Source organism: Armigeres subalbatus, unplaced genomic scaffold (assembly GCF_024139115.2).
Source record: "Armigeres subalbatus isolate Guangzhou_Male unplaced genomic scaffold, GZ_Asu_2 Contig1111, whole genome shotgun sequence".
In the NCBI taxonomy this organism is placed as follows: Eukaryota; Metazoa; Arthropoda; class Insecta; order Diptera; family Culicidae; genus Armigeres; species Armigeres subalbatus.
Window position 1 is genome coordinate 28840 of NW_026941860.1, and position 20329 is coordinate 49168.

Sequence of the window (20329 nt, forward strand, 5' to 3'; positions counted from 1 at the left end):
TAGCAAATTTGAATATTGTCGTCTGATATTTTGTGCTTTTAAATCGTACATATAAATCAGGACCATATCTCATTTTGCAATCTAATCACGATTGATTTACTTCTAATCCTCGTCTAATCGGGTTTTTTTTTAAATAGGGATTGGAACCATGTTTGCTTTAAATTTGGTTGGAACGAGGGCATTGGCCAATACATGAAAAAGGGTAACGGCTTGCACACTTGTTACAGAACCATTCTAATGCTGTAATAGTGCAAAAAACCCTGTACGGTACTGACGGCAACACGAACTCTTCCACACATAATTTTATCTTTACCACAAAATTTTAATTTTCACGGAAAGAGCTATCCGAAAAACTTTTCCCGGAAACTCGAACTTTTCAAAAGATTTCTCTTCTTCAATCAATAAATCGTTGGAACTAACTACAATTCTAATTCTTTAGCGCTATAGGGCACTGCACGGACTGCTTTGTCTCTTTTTCGCTGCAAAGAAATTTGAAAACAACAAGGCCAGTAAACGTCAAAATTTATGAGGAACGAAAGAGAAAGAGATGTTTCCGTGCAGTGCCCTATATAGCCACACATAGTAGCCTGGTTTTTACGCCATGTTATGGGAACAAACATTTCACAAAACGTTTGTTTGATCGCATAAACTGTCGTATTCATATTTTGACCACTTCAATCAAAGGAATAATAATTAATTCCCCGCGGCCTTAAAATAACTACTAATATTGTCCTTTTGGCCAGATTAGTTCATGTATTTTGTTGATTGATATGATGATTCGGGTAAAATTTATAAAAATGCGTTTTCCCAACATCGATGGTGTTGGTTGTTACGTCAACTATGAAATCATGGGCAGTCCAGCAGCCTTGCGAACGAAGGCGTAGCGTATCCATTGTACTTGCCACACAAGATACATAATCATGCAATGGCGGGCATAGAAAAGCTTTCAATTAATAACTGAGGAAATGCCAATAGAATACTAAGTTGAAAAGCAGGCTAAGTTCCAGTTGGAATGTAGAGCCATAGAGAAGAAGAAGAAGAAACAAAACAAATACTATCATAAATTTTACTTTGATTCGCGAGTACGAAGGTAAATTCTTCACGCACAGTCTGACAGTTTTTTAGGGTTCTTTCTAAAATTACGTAACGCTAAACGTAACGTAACACTTTTTGTATGACAGGTTTAATTTTTTTATATGGATCGTAACACTCGGTCTGACACCCTCCCTCCCCCTACAGCGTTATGTAATTTATGAAAGGCCTTATTATGAGATTTTACTGATTTCACTAGAGGAACAAGAGAGGGAGATCAGCGGCCATGTTTCACGCACAGTCTGACAGATAGCAATGTGTTTTGTCATAAGAGTGAGTTGAGGCATTACCTTCGTATTCGCGAATGGCTACAAAAATCATGGCGTAGTTCCAACCACCTGGTTTTGATACGACACGACATGGCTCTTTGGATCACATATGCAAGGCGATTGAAATTTTGCAGTTTTTTCGCCTTTCCAAAGCTGTATAATAATTTTTGTTTACTCATCCTTATCCAGGACGGTTTATCCCTGAAAGTGCCACAGATGGTCCTATTCTACAAAAATCGCTGGCTCATCACCTTTGGTCGTTATTTCCTGACCACAAGTCCAGAAGTGCACCAAAAGAGTAAGATGAATTGATTTCGAAATCGTCGTTGCAAGACTCTCCTTTTTGCTTTGCGCTGCCCTACAGCTTCTTGAGGAAAATGTTCTTTTGTAATACTACTTGTCTAACAGACAGAGACAGAGACCTAACCCGAACATTGCGAAATAAACGGTCGTTAACGTATCTGCAGCAATCTTGCTTGGAGTCTGCAGGCATGCAATTTTAATTAGAACCCAATTTCGAATGTTCATATTTTTCAAACTCAACCACTCGCAGGATGGAGTAAAAGTTCTAAAACAATTTACCTACCTTTCTTGCCGCCCAGGTTGTTTCTGGAGAAAAACAGATCCAACTTGAAACTTCTTGTAACAGCGCCGTTCCATCCGGAGGCGTTATACCTACTGCATAGCAGACTCGAGCGAGCAACATCATCACGATGAAAAACAGTGGAACTAATTAGAAACACTTTGAGAATTTTAGTTTTGCTATCGCCGTGGGCACTGGCTTCCCGTGAATCCTTCTCATACATCTCTGCCGGAGTTATCAGAAGGTGTCTCCCCCAACACCCGTGCCACGTGGAGGCCAACTGTTTTTGCAACATTGTTGAACCGCAGCAGGAAATGCTTTCACTCCGAAGGTGTATCGGCAAGATCAGAATCCGAACGAAAAAAAAAGAAACAGTTTCCCAACCGATTCGGTTCCCTAGTGCGGGTCGGTGTGTTGCGGGGGGGAAGGATACGACTTTGGCACAGGATACAACCAGCAGGAAGTCGGCTCTGACACAAGTGCAAAACTTTAATAATTTAAGTGGAAAACTTGATGTCGATGTCTTTTTGCCGTCTTCCGATGGCCTGGTGGCTTTTCCTGCTCATTTTATGACGAGGGATGGAAGGTGATGGAATTGGAAATGAGAAGGGTCGTTCGCACAGGGGCGTGACGACAAAAGTGTGTAGTAGACAGATTTCTTAATTTTTAAGTTTTTGTACAAAAAGTCTTTTAGTGTTATTTTTTAACAAAATAATGTTTTATATTGACTTCTACACATTAAAAAGAACTGTTTGTAATTAAAATAGCAATACAAATCATTTATCGATTCAAGTGAAAGTGTTGTTTGAAGGGCATTTAGACAGTGGAAAGGAAAGGTAGGCCACTAAAATAAAACCTCAAAAATCTAACAGAAATCCTAACTCTGTAAAAGTAAAATTGCGGGTGCATTTATCCGCGGTGTTATCGTCATGCTATCAAAATTCCGGCCCTAAGCACGCCCTCGTTGTAGGTGCAACTCATCCGCAGAGCGGTAGAACAAGCACGACTGACTGGAAGCGTGTGCAATATTCGACAAACTTACTGCTGGTTTTATTATGCTAATTTCATACCCCTCTCGTGCTGGTCCTCTCCTTTCTAACTTTTCCCTTCCGTGTCGTCACAAATCGCAAGGCGTGGGAGCAGAAACTTCGGCCGGGTTCAGCGCGAGCGTTGATGAAGTCTCTGTAAGGCGCAGTACGTCCGTCCCGTTGCTATCGCTGGCAAGCCCGGTTGGGTCTGCGTGTGGCAGCGTGCTTCACTAATAAAGAGTTGACTGTGTGGCTGTTATGGTTATGGCTCGGTCAGGGTGTCATCCCTGTCACGGGAGACGACAAAGCTGTCATGTATTTGTCCCTACCGAAATCATTATTTATCGTTTTGGGGTTGACACGCGAAACGTAAAGGTTGGTAATTATTGCTGGCTGTTAACTTGAAGCAACTTGTTTAATGATTTGAATTATGACGGTCGAGCTTGGAAGTGGAAGGTGTTCCACGTGAACCAATTAGCTTTAGGAAAGTTAGGAAAAAAAATCAATCCTTGAATATTTTATTTTGAACTAATCTTATTATAGTTTTATTCGATCGATGCTGCCATTATTGAACATGATAAAGGCTAAGTCACGGTCGTGAATAATTATGTTCTTTGAAACTCTACAGGTGAGACGCCTAACAAAGATCTGGTCATAGCTCACAAGTTCCAATACTCACGCTTCCACCTAGCCTATTAAACTATTTATCTAATCTGTCTAAACAAAGTTGCAGTGTCTTAGTCAAGGCCTTGTCAGGTCACTACCGGCTGCACTATCACACGGCAAATATTCAACGCGTTGAATCAACTGTTTGTGATAGTTGTATCCGATTATGGAACTTCTCATCATCTGATATGTAACTGCCCAGTCTATGCACAATTGCGTTTCCAAATATTTGGTAAACACTTATTTAGTGAAATTGACTACAGAAACCTGTACCTTCAAAGTATTCTGTTGTTCATAACCCGTTGCGGTAAGGAGCCATGAGCTTTTTTACGTTTACTTATGTATGTCCTGGAGCTACGAGCTTTTGTTCGTCATATGCCTTCTTCAAGGGTCCCTTTTCCAAACTTCCCATTTTTCTCTCATCCACATTCCTTTTCTTTTTGTTCACTTTCTTTTCCGTCAGGTGCGTGATGAGAAAGGCTGGGAAGGCGATGGCACAAATCCGCCAAATTGAGATGAACTAGCCCCTAGAGCTGACGTTATCATACAAGATACCTTTCGACCTTTTGCCCCTAACCCATCCAATTACGCATTGCTCGAATTCAGCGCCAGAGGAAAGACTCGGACGTCGATTCAACACACGTCGACTAGAAGATCCAGCAGGGGGATCGTTCTTTGAGGAATTTGAAACTCCGGCAGCGGATGTTCCGGATAGTGAAAAAAGTGGACGGCCATCTAGAATGCCTTTATCGAAACCAGCGAGAACCACATGGAAGAGCTGTGCACCCAGCGGAAGGAGTGGATTACAGATGCAACCTGGCGAAAAATTGAGGAGCGTAGAAAGCCAAAAGCCGCCGTAGTGCGGGCAAGAACCAAAGCTGCCAAATAAGATTTAAGTCAACGGTATTCGGCTCTAGAGAAGGAAGTTAAACGCTGTTGCAGATGGAACAAGCAAGCGTGGATGGACTCTCTCGTCGAAGAAGGGCTGAAAGCTGCAACAACTGGCAATATTCCCCTCCTCTACGATATCTTACGACGCCTGAACGGAGCAAGGATGTGTCCAAGGATGCCAGTGAAAGACGCGACAGGTCAGTTACTTACCGACCGAACTGATTAGCTGAAACGTTGCATCGGCCACGTCGAACAACTTCTTAGGGGCGATGCCCACATAGCGTTTTTTCAAGCTGCGTGCACGCCGCGTCCACGCAAGGTTCCCAGCATCAAATGTAGTCGTGCACACGTTTACGTGTGCATTACTCCATTTGATGCTGTGTACCTAACGTGAACGCGGCGTGCACGCAGCGTGAAAAACCGCTACGTGGACATCGGCCCTTAACCGATTCAATACGGATGGGTCATATATGACCCAAGACGAAAATCAGCTGTCAAAAATCAGTTTTAAGAGATAGAGCCTTGCTTTCTTCAGCAAAAATGTTCAAAATTAACTGTTCCATCCAGGAAAAATATTGCCCAGGTCAGGTTATGGGCACTAGGATGATCTAGAGCATCCAAACTATCCTTGAGTTCTAATTTTAATGTTCTAAGGAATGAATACCATTTTTTACCACATTCTGGTTAAATAATTAAAATTGCAATGCTTTATGATAATATCATGCGCCTGTCTTGCGGTATAACAGTTCTTGAACTCAGATCTTAATATTCCAGTCGGACAACAAAACAATCCCCACTAGTTTTATGAGTTGGAATAGCTCCACGATACCTCGTAACACCACTACAAACACACCACAGAGTTCGTTCGACATCTACGTCACTCCAAACTATCTTTGAGTACAGGTCTTTATATTCAAATCGATAAACATGGAGATCTTCGATGTCCCAACTAGTTGTCCCAACACTATAACAGACACACTTGAGAATTCGTTCGACATCTACGACACTACAAACTCTGTTTGAGCTCAGATCTTAATATTCAAATCGATCAACATGAAGATCTTCGATGTCTGGAACTATTTTTATCAGATGGAATAGCTCCACGGAACTTCGGTACACAATTAGAGATATACCATAGAATTCGTTGAACATGTGCGACACTCCAAACTGTCCTTGAGCACAGATCCTTATTTTCAAATCGATCAACAAGAAGATCTTTGATGTCCCCACTATTTTTATGAGTTTGGAATAGTTCCATGAAACTTCATCACACCATTATAAATACGTAACAGAATTCATTGAACATCTATAACAATCCAAACTGTCCATGAGTACAGATCTTAATATTCAAAGCGATCAACATGAAGATCAACGACATCTCATCTATGTTTATAAGTTGGAATAGCTCCACGGGACTTCGTTACACCATAATAGACACATTATAAAATTCGTTGAACATGTACGACAATCCAAACTGTCCATGAGTTCAATTCTTAACCCTGTGGCAACTATATTGCCACCAACAAATTATATGTTTTTCTATTTATTAACAAGAGTTCTAATTATTATTTTCTATGTAGTGGCTTTATTGGCTACCTAGTAATCCAGATGAATTTGAGCCATAAAAATTGAAATGTCAGTTTGAGAACAGTTTTTTTCCGAACAGATCGTAAGTTTCGAGTGGAAGAAGGATTTCCATTTACAATTCGTTAAAAAAACGACAAAGATATATTTTTTCTCGTTGGTATTAATTATTTAGAATATCCTTTGTAAGATTGGCGTGATTAGCGTGAAAAAAAGCTTCGCCTTTCTGTATATTTAGTTTTTAGATGTTAAACGAAATTGTGTTTTTTCCAAGGGTCCCCCTTTGGGAACAAAAGCGCAAATTTTTTTTTTTCACTTATGATGCGTTTTCCGACTCGGACTCTTCATTAGGAAATGTAACGTGCATTGTTTTGACTGGTTTTACGTAAAACCTAATTTTTAAAAATCTTTTTATTTATTTTTGTTGTTGGCTGTTTTCCGCTTGACGGGCAGTTGCAACTATATTGCCACCAATTTTTCAATGTTTCTAAACTGTTTAATGTATAACAAACATACATTTGAGTTTAAAACCATGTCAGGATTATGTCCTATTGTTGTTTTTTGTTAATTTATTGTTTAGATTCATCTGCCTTATAAAGGGTTAATATTCAAATCGATTAAAAAGAAGATGTACGATGGTCTAGCATGAATTTTTCCCCAAAAAATTGAATGGTGAAGGACATCTAGGAAGATCCATATAGTATGTCATGCGAAACAATTACCATTGTCAACACCCTCTCCCTTCGCCACACTTCTTGTAATGAACCTCTAGTTTTTTTATTATTCGTCACACTGACCAGACTCACCGCCTTCACTAAGGATGTGACGCATTTAGTGAATAACCACTTTTCACAAATTTCATCAACAATGAGAGCATTTTTCGAAAAAAACAATGCCTTGTTACCAGTCTACTAAATATTTTTCCGAAGAAGAAGATTATTATTGAGAAACTTAACTATTGATCCCTTCTGGTATACTGGTAACTTGGCTTAGAAACCTCACAGTTAATAACTGTGGAAGTGCTTAATGAACACTAAGCTGCGAGGCGGCTCTGTCCCAGTGTGGTGATGTAATGCCAATAAGAAGAAGAAAAAGAAGAAAATTACTTCACTTTTACATATAAATGCTAGTCTTAGTAACCTCCACTTCCGTGCAATACTGAAACCAATTATTATATTGTCGATTGAATGTGTTGCAAGTTTTGTTCCGTTCTACGTACGCATTCCTCATTTATTGGTTACACTGTCATCTCATGATACCCCTTGATGGTTTCAATACTTATAGAAATGGTAAATATATCGTATAAAGTATATAAAATGTATAATAAGCTTTATTCTATAACACTATTGACGATAATAGGAACGAAAAAAATGTGGGTGCGATGTTTGTGGATCAAAATAACACGTTTTTTCGTACGTACGTAATGATGTTCCTTGGAGCAATTTGAACTGACAAGCAAGTTTGGGAACCTATGCATCACTCTTGTTATAGAATTCTGGTGCTCCGTAATTGCTTTGGGAACACTGGGATTTTTATATAATGGTGTAATGATGTTCGATGATAGTTCTCCAACTAACAAACAAGCTTCAGAATTTATGAATCACTCTGTTGGTCTTTAAGACCTCCAACATCTGAACTCATGTATGCCGCCGTAGATATTCCGGGAATGTTATGTTTTGTATGTACTGGTATAATAATTTCCCATGGGGTTTCTACAACTGACACACACGCACAGGATCCTAATAATCACTTGTAGACCTCCAATATCTGAACTCAAAAATCGTTTGGAGTACCGTAGATATTCTAAGAATATTTAAATTTTCATATACTGGTGTAATGATGTCACATGGGGTTTTACAACTAATACATAAGCTGAGTTGTTTTGAATCACTCTGTTGGTCTAGTAGACCCCAAGATCTGAACCCAAGAATTGTTTGGGGTACCGTAGATATTATGAGAATGTTGTATTTTGTATATACTGCTGTAATGATTTTCCATGGGGCTTCTCCAACTAACACACAAGCTCGGGAACCTATGAATTACTCTGTTGATCTTGTAGACCTCCAAGATCTGAACTCAAGAATAGTTTGGAGTACCGTTCATGTTCTGGTAACACTGCGATTTGATAAAAATAGTTTAATTATGTCTCAAGTAGCATTGCCAACTTCAAATTAGGATTGAGGCCCCGTAAAACGCTTTGTTGTTTATGTAGATCATCAAGATCTGAACTCAAGGAAGGTTTGGAAGCCCTAGAAGATCTAAAAGAATATTTTCCTCCATATTTCTGCTTTTTTATGGTTTGCATCCATTTTGAAGCAGAAATTTATGTTGAAATTCTGACGAAAAAATCCGTTTTGAATCGGTTAAAGTTTCGACGTCCGACCTACCATCAACATATATCGGCATGAGCCATCTAGGGTGCGACGCATTACTCGCTTCAACTCTGAAGCAGGAGATTGAAGCAGCCATCCGAATTATGAAATCCAACAAGGCTCCTGGAGTCGATCGCATTCCAGCAGAGATGTTTAAAGCTGACCCCATACTATCAAGTCGAGCACATCTGTATATGGAGCCCCATATACAGATGTGGTCGACTGCGGTTAGCGGCAGTATACACATGTGGAAGTGTTGGCTTGAGAAATGGATTGCGAGTGATTTGACTATGTGTCCAATTTAGGAATCTCGAGCTCGTTCAGTAGCGTTGTTAGGTTGCGAAGGCCAACGGAGGTCCTTCTGTAGATTAGTTGGTTAAAGCACCAGTCTAGCCTACTGTAATGTCATGGGTTCAAGTCCCATCGAAGGGAAAGTGATTACCTCCAATACATTTTCCAAATCAATATCTTCCACATAACGTACATATTCACATATGAGTTTTCATAACAGCCATATCAGTTTATCCGGAAATCCGTGTTCGTGCATTAGATGCCATAGCTGGTCCCGATCGATTGTATTATATGCGACTTTGAAGTCGATGAATAGATGATGTGTGGGCACGTTGTATTCGCGACTTTTCTGCAGTACTTGGCGAATGGCGAACACCTGGTCCGTGGTAGAGTGTTCACCCATAAAACCAGCCTGGTACTGCCTCACGAACTCCCTTGCAATTGGTGCTAGTCGGCGGCATAAAATTTGGGAGATTACCTTGTTACCTTGCGTTACCTTGCGCGATAGTTGGTACAATTCAGCTTATCGCCCTTTTTGTAGATGGGACACATCCCAGGGGGTGTCCCATCCACTCCTGCGGCAAAACTTCCTCCTCCCAAATCTTGGTAATCACCCAGTGCAGCGCTCTAGCCATTGCCTCACCACCTTGTTTAAATAGCTCTCCTGGTAGTTGGTCAACCCCAGGGCTTTGTTGTTCTTCAGCCGGCCAATCTCCCCTGGATTTCCTGGAGATCCGGAGTCGGTAAAATTATGTCCTGCGCGTTCTCCCTGGTCCATCACCATAACTCCATCTTCGTCTGCCATGTCGCCATCCAGGTGTTCTTCGTAGTGCTGCCGCCACCTTCCTCCGGAAAATCGAGTTTTGTCTGTCGGCGCATAGACAAATCTGTCTTATAGACACAATGGGCTAGTTTCTAGAGAGGATCAGCCTCAACAGAATGACCCCCGTACTCAGAGGGTTCGAACGGCATGTCAAGAAATCAGTTCGGTTTTCGCTAGGGTAAGTCTACGTTGGACGCTATGACCTCGGCGGTAAAGACCGCCGAAATAGCAATCCAACAGAAAAGGCGAGGTGTTTGATACTGTGTGTTGGTGACACTTGATGTGAAAAAAGCATTCAACAGCGCCATCATGCTCTCGTTACACCGGCTTGGCCTGCCGGTGAGCCTGTATTGGATTTTTAACGCTATTTCCAGAACCGTGTTCATATTACCGCAGGAGTTCCGCAAGGTTCAATACTGGGCCCAGTATTATGGAACCTCATGTATGACGGGGTTCTGAAGGAATGCGAGTGGATAACTCTTCTAAAGGTAGGTGGACCAACCGGCTTATACCTTACATATCGAGCTGGGTAGGGAGACCTCATGGGGAAGTTCACTTCCATCTCACACAATTTCTGTCAGGCCATGGCTGCTTCCGCCAGTACCTCCACAGGTTTGGGTACGCGGAGAGCCCCGCCTGCCCTGACTGCCCAGGGTTGGTGAAACTGCAGAGTACATACTGTTCGTAAGTCCTCGTTTTGACTTCGAAAGAAGAGCTATGCTAGACGTTTGCGAACGGGACACAACTGGATACGCTTATCCAGAGGATGTGCCAAGCGGTGGAGAAGTGGAATGCATTTTCGACTGCAACCACTCAGATTGCCTGCTGCTTGCAGAGAATCTGGCGCGCCGAGCAGCACTCGACAAGCATGACTAACTTGTGATTGGTTAGTTAGAGTGAAAGCAGGCTGAGCGCGGGAAGTTAATGAGAGGTTTGAACATGTTGAGATAAGAGTGTTGCAGCTGGTGGCGTCCGCAGTCGCCTACTCGAGGCATGGAAGAAGAGTGAGCGCATAGGTATGACCCTAGTATTAAATCAAATTACCTATTACCGGGTGGAATTTGCATTCCACATTGGACTAAGTGTCCTTTCGACTAAATGTTCATTCGAACAAATGTCCATTCGATCAAGTGTTCATTGGACTAAATGTTCATTTGACCAAATGTCTCTTCGAACAAATGTCCTTTGTACTAAATGTCATTCGAACAAACGTCGTTCGACGAAATGTCATTCGATGAACGGTCCCAAAGCTCTCACCATCAACGTCAAAACACCGAATCGTTGGATGTCAACACGAACAATGCCTCCATCTGTACGGTAGCCGGGCAAGCAGTGGAGTAGGTCGAACACTTTCAGTATCTTGGCAGCCAGTTACCCAACTGGCACAATTTGAACAAATTCAATTGCAGCAACTGAAATGTGACCGAGTTCAGCCACATTTGAGATGCAGCAACTAATACAAAACATGTGTGCTACTTAGGTAGCGTCGAACGGCGGAACCAAGATCGTCATAGGAGCATGAAACAAGAAGGCTAGGGCTGCTTTTGCAAGCTTACAAAATATATGGAGATTCAATTAGATTAGTCAACGGACTAAATCTTGAATATTGTTACCAGCGGTAACATTTATTTATCATACTTAAATAACTAAAGCGTGAAGTTCTTTTGCTTATTCAAACGGTGAATTTAAATTTATGGGGTGGGTGATCGAAACGCAAACCAGGCGAGTGAGCAACCTCCACCCGTGTGATTGAAGGATAGGAGGAAAGACCAAACGCGCGCTTGTGAAGAATGAGTACCCAAGCCAGAACAGAGACAAGCAAACCCAGGGCGATTGATGGGGAGTCTGTCTTGTGGTTTGATGATTGAAAGTAGTGCTTGTGATTTCAAGAGTGATTTTCGGCGTGCCTTTCCACCAGCGACGCTAGCAACCGGGTCATTTGACTGCCACGTCATCGCAGCTAATCTGATTGTGAATTTTAACACCAGCGTTTTTCTATCCGGCCGCCCTTAGTGGGTAAACCGGAGTGCTACCTCGGTTACATTTTCCCTGTTCGGCCACATTACCACTCCTGTTGGCAATCGGCCGCCATTGCTGCTACGACCGCATCATCATTCAAACACACGTCGGCTAGATCCTCGCTTGGCCTTCCACCGGCGGTTCAGGACGCGTGGCCCGCTAGACCACCGTCAAGCCACCCGCCGGCTGCACCACCGCTAAGAACCCGTCAGCTACGTTCCTGCCAAGGCACCCGTCGGCTGCATCATCGTCCGACGACCAGTTGGCCATAGTGTTGACCAAGAACCGGTTGCCGCTTTACCACCCCGTTGGCTGCTCACTGTCTGGCAAAGTGTTGGCCATCGCCCGGTGGCGGCTTTATCGCCCGCTAGCCGCATCGCCACTTAGCCATCCGTTGGCCCTCGCATCGTTCCACCGCTCGAAGGCTACCTCAATCATCCGTTGGCCGCATTACTGAACAGCTTCCCGGCGGCCGCATTCCGCAACGCGACCCGTCTACCACATCGTTCATCGCCTGGTTCGTTCGGCAAACCTGTTGCCCACTCGCCACCCACCGGCTAACTAATCGTACAGCCGTCGGCCTCCTGCTTTTGAAAGCCAGCTATTCATCCTCCCGCAAGTGTTATTTGCCGTTTGAATAAAAGTGCTTTGTTAAAATTTAAACAAAATCACAGTTAGGCCTTCACGCTCCCGCAAACCTCCTCACACCAGTGACTCTGAGACCTGGAATAAAAGAGGCCTTCTGCACCCACCCTGGACGGCTGCGGTGGCTAGACCAGCAGCTAGGGGCTTAGGCTTGTTCCCTTCAGGAACTGAACGGTTTCGGGGCCACAAAACTAGAGTATTACAATATTCAACTCTGACTCGAAATCTGTGTTGTTATTAAAGATGCCGTAAAATCCTGATTAATCGATTAGTAACTTATCGATTTCACACGATTCTTGTCGATTATTGATTCGATTAATCGTTGGGAAGCAATCTATTCAAAATTGATCGATTACCATAACGAAGAATTGATTAATCGAAGTAATCGATTAATTTGTGACATATCTAGGTATTATACGCCAATGAGACTTGGTGTGAATCAGAAGAGATTACGCAGAAACTGCAAGTATTCATCAATCGCGTTCTAAGTTTCGTAATTCGGAAATAGTGGCCTCACAACTGGATCTTCAATTCTGAGCTCCTTCGACAATGTCATTCAAATCTGAATCTGACCTGGGCCCAGGTCAAGGCTAAAACGAGCAGCCACCTAGGATGGAGATCTTTTATGTTGGTCCTATGTAGGGTCCTTAGCCAAAGACGTTTCATAGCCCTTTATTAGTATTTTATCAATCCCATAATAAAAAGGTTACAAATCCTTATGTGCTTGACATTGAAAACCAACATAAGTCCATTTAATCAGGTTTGAATTACATTTCAATCTATATAATAAAAATGAGTTGAGATCTCCTTCCTGACGATTTAACTCGCTAACGGGTTGACCGATTTGCAAGATTTTTTCCCTAATCGATTCGTTTTGGGAACCTCAAGGTTTTTTATATACAAAAAGTTGGTGATTTTAACGGGGGAATGTAAAAAAATCATTAGAATACTATTTTGGGTCAACTGTTGAGGAAAACAAAACAATCGCACGGAAATTGATCTAGAGTGCGGTGCTGCAAATAGTTTATTATCACATTTTCACCACCCGGGCAAAGCTGGGTTTCTTTCGCTAGTAATTTCTATATAATTTGGAAGCAACTGCTGCAAGCTCGCCGCGCTTGTGTGCAGTTGGTAAGTTACATCAAAACTGTAGTTTTTGTATTTTGCTATTATTTTCATTATCTAATACAAAAATACTTCCACATTCACATAGTATTATGGTTTTACAAATATTTAAAGGTACCAACTGATTTTGACCCTTAGTTAGTTATAGTTTTCCAGAAATCAAAGGGGGGCGTTTTGGCCAGGTTGGGCGCATTATACCGCCTTACCCTACCCCCTACTCAGGAAACATGAGTGAGTGAGTGAGGGTAATTTATGTGTGAATAAAAAGTATTGGAAAATGAAGTTTTTAGTGGTTTTGGTGGAATAAAATACCGCATGTGTATGTTTCATCTAAAGTTTCATTAATTTTTTATTCACAGTTTGTGACTCATTTAACCCTTTTGTTACCGACAGGGTACCCGGGTACCCTGTTCGTTTTCAAGTGAATTTTTTTTAGGGTGCTAAACATCGCAGGTAATTGAAACTCTGTGACATCTTCAAACTTGGCAAAATTTAGGTTTGGGTGGTATTAAAATGAAAATCCAGTAAGGGGGCGCTTGGGGAGGGGTTTCTGAATATTTTTACCCCGTAACGTACCGACAGGGTACCCGGGTACCCATGTTTTAATATGACCGTAACTTCGTCAGTTTTGAACCGATTTGGACGATTCCGTTTGCTATGGATTCGAAAATTCTTCCTCTATCCGATCCATGTTACATAGGACCGATCCGGCAACCAGGTATGCTGGAGTTCCGGATTTGCTAGACCATGTCTCAAAAATGGAGAAGTTGATCTTATAGAATCCAAATGATCATTTCTTGTATCCTGAGTTACCAGTTTCGCAGAAAATTCGAGGATTATGACTTTCCAACATATTAGGACCACGTGATCATATGGACTCGGAACGGACATTCCGGAATAGGTTCCCGTGGGCCCTATAGTGGCCGCTAATTCATTCCTGGCAATATGGGTATCAAAATTCTTAAAATTGTTTCGGGAACATGTTATTCATGTAGTTGAGACCATAGGATGAATATTAACCGGAACGATCATTCTGGTACAGGTTCCGGAGGGCCCTGTAGTGGTCAAAAACTCATTAAGAATAAACCTTAGCTATATAGGCATCAAAATTTTTGAAATTGTTCCGGAAACATGTTTTCCATGTACTTGAGACCATAGATTGGATATGCCCCGGAATGGTAATTCTGGAACAGGTTCCCGGAGGGCCTAAAGTGACCATTAATTCATTTGGTAGAAACCCTGGCAATATGGGTATCTAAATTCTTGGAATTGTTCCGGAAACATGTTTTTCATGTAGTTGGGACCATAGGATAAATATCAACCGGAACGGTCATTTTGGAACAGATTCGGAGGGCTCTTAGGGCCAAAAACTCATTTGAAATAAACCCTGGGAATATGGGTATTAAAACTCTTGGAATTGTTTCGGAAATATGTTGGATTCTAAAGCAAATTTTAAAAATCCAATAAAACCATGATCTCTTATTAGAAATTCAGAAATTCTTATAAACTATAATTTCTAAATTGTAGATTTTAGATTTAAGTTAATAAAAATGAATGGCCAAATAATCACAAGTTTAAAAAATCTTTTCAAATTTATTTAATCAGATTGTTTTATTTTAGATTTAAAAATATGACCAATTCATTCACCTCCACACTAGTTTCTTGGGTATCTATTCTTAATTGTTAATAAACAGAATCTCTTTTATAAAAATGTGATATTTCTAAAACAACTTCAAACAAAAAGTTTTGAATAACACCATGATCTTTTTTAAGGCAATTTTATTCGCGAGCTTTTTTCATACGCACATGTTCTTTACAAAATCCTACCGGAGTTAGGAGCACTAAATTACATTAAAAATGAACACCCTCGTTAGCAAAAATGAGCATTTTGTCGTGTCATTTTGTTTTTCTTTTTGAAAAAGCCATTAATCAAGCATTTTTTTTCCTGCATATGATCCGCAACTAATTTTCGCAAAGCCTGTTTTTACGCACGGTCAAAACGCCATTTAGCCTGATGGTTTGCTCTACAATTTATTTTTTGAGACTTATCCTGAATCGTCGCAAGGTTGATTTAACGATCGTAAACGGTTTTAACAATCATAATGTACTTTCTGTCATCGATGCCCGTATCGCTCATTATTCATCCTGAAACATTAAACATCATTGTCATGTGATGAAACTGAGCCTGTCCGGAGGGTTTAACCGCTCACCAGCAGACGTGGTTCTAGTTCCATAGTCAACCTTTCGCATTTTAACAAATCCCATTCGTGAAGAAAAAGTTCATAGTCGACATGAATCGGAAATAACCTCCGGAAATATTTCCCAAATTTTATTGCTACCAGATTCACATTTGATTTGGTTGACAATAATAGTAGGTACAAATGATTTTTATTTTGAACTTTTTTACAATAGTCAATGCAAAAATAGTGACTTTAGTGACCATTTTTCGAAAAATAGTGACTTTAGTGACTTTTGGATGCAAATAGTAAATTTTTAGTGACTAGACTCAAAATAGTGACCAAGTCACTAAAAAGTGACTCGCTACCAGACCTGGTTGACCCGATTTTGTCACTCCCCGATTTTATCTACCTCCGACTTTATCACATTTTCGACCCGATTTTATCACGTCCCGCTTTTTGTCACGTTTTGACTCACCATTTTGTCACAACAAAATTTGAAAATTTTAGTCGTTCTTTTTATTTTTGTAAATTATTCAGCAAACACCAATGATACTTACAGCGTCTGTGGTTCATTATAAATCATTTCTGAGTACCTGTCAAGAATTTTTAAGTCTTTTTGACACGAAATAACGGAAAAAGAAGATAGCAAGTGTTTCTTCTAAATAAGGGTCCCCTCGGAAACCTGTTTGATAATGACCGGTCCATTGTCAAACCATCTTATGGCCTAATAACCCAGGATGACCGGTCCGTTGTCAAACCATCGTATGGTCCAATTACTTATCGGATCATGCATCCGATACAATTTCATGAATTTTGACACCCACATTGCCGAGGTTTCTTAAAAATGAGTTTGTGGCCATTTTAGGCCCCACGGGAACCTGCTCCAGGATGACCAGTCCGTTGTCAAACCATCCTATGGTCCAATTACTTATCGGATCATGCTTCCGATACAATTTCATGAATTTTGATACCCATATTGCCAGGGTTTCTTCAGAATAAGTTTGTGACCACTTTAGGCCCGACGGGAACCTGTTTCCGGAATAACCGTTCCGGGATTAATTCATAGGATGGTCCTGTAACGTAGTTAAGTTATATTCTTTAAATTTTAAACGAAGTTTATTAGTCATAACGCAAGAAATCTTCATTTGGTTGAATATATATCTTCAATTTACACATTCTTTGGGACTTGGCCCGGTTAATCTGGAATTCCGGTTACCAGGTAAACCGAATCGGTTCTCTGTAACATGTATCGAATAGCGGGTAAGTTCCTGCATCCGTAGCAACCAAAATCGTCAAAATCGGTGAAAAACTGACAATGTTATGATCATTTTAAGTCCGTGGGTACCCGGGTACCCTGTCGGTAACGTAAGGGTGTTTTTTTTGTCGGTAACAAAAGGGTTAATGAATGTCATAAAACTTAGAAGGCAAGCCGTTGTTGACTTTATTTTGAAGGACTACAAGGTTCTCGCATAATTATAATCATCTAGTATTTATGCAATGGTTAAATTGCGGATCAGTTTAGCAACTTGTCACAACACAACGTTATCAATAGATACACGCAACATCATCAATGAACTTCGCCATTTATTACGCGTGTGTGTGGTGAGCAATTTATTGGATGCGATAGGGCGACGTGGTTGCATAATACTGAAACAATGACTCTCACGGGATAATCGATTATTAAGCATGTGGCTATTCAAAAAATGATATCAACTGGGTAGTGCAGACCCCCGATATTTAACGGAAGCTTAGTCTACATATACACCTATCAGATCAATCATGGTTAATGGTATATTTTCCGGGTATTGATCAACCAACATAGACTTTAATTACAATGTTTGAAGACTTTAAACTAGATGTGCATATGCACGACATGTGAGAGATTTAATTCGAAAAGTTGTTGAAGGATAGTACTTTTCTTTGATGGGATACCTACGAATCATCGATTGAAAAAAATGTTATTTAATTGAGAGGATCTTCTTCTTCTTCAATGACGGTGGTTCTGTGTTTCAATGGCACAACATTCCAACTGGAACTGTATCTTGTGTGGCTTGTACAATGGATACACTATGCCCAGGAAGTCGAGAAAGTTGTCAACCTGATAAGATCCTAGACCGGACCGAGAATGGAGCTTGCCATCTCCGGATTGGCAATCCTACATATAGAGACACCACGGAGCTTTTTACGCTGATTGATTATCTTTGAAAAGTAGAAATTATATCGCTAATGTTGAACTTAATCTTCTTATATACATAAAAATGAATTTCTGTCTGTCTGAACCTTATAGACTCGGAATCTACTGAACAGATCAGCGTGAATTTTTGGATGCAGAGGTTTTTGGGGCCGGGGAAGGTTCTTAAGATGGTTCGAAACCCCTCCCGCTTTGGAAAGGGGGGCTGCCATACGAATCAAACACCAATTTCTTCATAACTCGAGATCTAATCAGAGAATAAATCAATTTTAGACGAAACGAAGTTAGTCGAGTCTGCTAGTTTAAAATAAACAAGTAGATAACCAAAACCTAACCAGAATACTTACCTATAAAAAAGGAATTATTCGTTGTATTTGTTTTACCGTGAAACGATTACCTAAATTAATTTTAATTGGAAGTTGGAACTATTTTATGGATGGTAGCTTTGGCGAAGATTGTCAATTTTTGAGTAACTGAATTTAATCAAGATCCAATTGGGGGGTCCCGTAGCGTAGTTGGCTACACGTTCGCCTTACAAGCGAATGGTCATGGGTTCGATTCCCAGCCCCTCCACCAAACCCTCGTCAGTCGTCGGATGCGCAGCTTAAACGGTGGCGTATTGGGGAGCGCCCTTACCGTTACGACTGTCTGATGACGACTGACAACTTGTTTTTCTCGGAGGAATTCCTCCAACGTACCCGGATAAATGGCAATCGAACAATGCGCAACGATCATTGGATACACAACACGGACAAATGGACACAATGGACTCACGATGAAATGGACTGGCAACGACAACAATAATGGTAATGGAAAAATCTAAAAATAGATTCTGTGTGGATTCTGTTTCTGTACAGCAGTAGCGGTTAAGTAATTCAGAGTGCCTATCAAATAAAGAAAGGAATAAAAAAAAAATAAAATCAAGATCCAATCCAATTGAACTTGCTATTATTTTCAATCTAAATAAATTCAAACTGCGCTAGCTTGTTAAATTTTAGTTTTCTTTGGAGGTGGAAGCTGTATTTTTTATATTTTTGAATTTTCGGTACATTCTGCGGTGTTTATCGTTACTGAGAAATATGCAGCTTATCGACAACTGTCTAAAATTTTGGTACTTACAAGTTTATGAGAACGAGACTCGAATCAGAAGTTTTAAATATTTTCCACCGATGATGCTATCCACTATGAGCAACAATTGAAATAGCAGGTTGGTATCACCAAACTCTTGAAACCACAACCAAATCAACCAGATGCTCGGTGCGTTATTACTCAGCTCTCGCAGATATCCATCCACACCCCCTAATTAACCTATAAATTCCGAAACTCTTCGACAAGCCCAACACAAGCAGTTAATCATTCAGTCAACGAGCGCGGGCGGCAGGAAAAAAGCAAACAAACGAAACACATTCTCCTGCTAAATCGCGTACTTGCCCTTTCGTTTGGGCTGCGAAAGCGCGCGCTTGGCGATGATGATTTTGAAATGGAACTCGTGCCAGCATTTCGCCGCAGTCCGCCCTCGGAGAAATGCGCTCGCGCGCGCGCGCCTTTGCCACCGCACGTGAGCCTCTCTGCCCAGCAGCAGCGCTAGAACGAAATGATATAATTACTGAACACGCTTGTTTGCCAACTATCGACACATCAACAACTTCCATCGTTTTGTGGTCGTCATGCCCAAAGCCCATCAGGCGCATCATCGTGCGAAATTAAATGCTTTCGTTTGCTGATCCAATGCATGACTGGCCGCGGAAGGCCAGCTCCTAACTAACTATAAAACCGACTATGCCGCGCCGGCCAGTTATCAGTCATCAGCCACCACCGTTCGGATTCAGTGCACTTCGAAGCACCACACTTCTTGTTTGTTTATCCCACGCAAATTTGTTGAACGAGCTCAATCATGAAGGTAAATCCACTCAATTCTCAATTACAGAAAAAATTACACTAATTACACGGAGATACGCTTTCCGTTCTTTCCCTCCACCCCCGCAGGCGTTCATTGTGGTACTGCTAGCGATGGCCATTGCTTTGGTGGCTGTTTCCCGGCAGCGGACCTCCCGAGTGGGTCGTCCGCCGAGCTGGAAAGGGCAAACCGGGTGGCCCGGAGCAGCGCGTGGGATGACGACCACCATCACGAGGTCAAGGAGATCGTCATTCACAAGACGAAGACAGTTCCCGTTCCGTATCCGGTCGAGAAGAAGGTCCCGGTTATTGTGGAGAAGAAGGTCCCCGTTATCATCACCAAGACGATACCGGTATCGATTAAAATTAAGCGCGTCAAGCATAAGCACTAGGCTGCACGACTGATCTAGGGTAAAACTAATAAAAACAAAAATGTAGCTACAAACCTTAGTGTTTTTTACTATCATAAAATGTATTTGTCGAAAACTAATTTCGAAGGACAGCTGGTGTAGAGGGAGGTCCTCCAGCATCGGGCATATCCCAATACCGGACTCTTCTAGAAGTGAACCCATCATGTCATGTAGTATAAAAGAAAGCTTTTTAAATGTCCTTTCTCTGCGTAACCAGGACCATATGTTGCATTTTTTTTTCTCATGAATTTTTTAAGATTGAAA

The 20329-nt window shown here is 41.3% G+C and overlaps 1 protein-coding gene across 1 annotated transcript; it reads left to right on the plus strand.

The window, feature by feature from the left end:
- Window positions 1-19538: 19538 nt before the first annotated feature.
- LOC134202249 (uncharacterized) lies at window positions 19539-20100 on the plus strand. Its single transcript, XM_062677294.1, has 2 exons — window positions 19539-19659; window positions 19746-20100. Exons 1-2 carry the CDS (start codon window positions 19539-19541, stop codon window positions 20045-20047), a joined length of 423 nt encoding a protein of 140 aa, XP_062533278.1. The 3' UTR covers window positions 20048-20100.
- The last annotated feature ends 229 nt before the right edge of the window (window positions 20101-20329 follow it).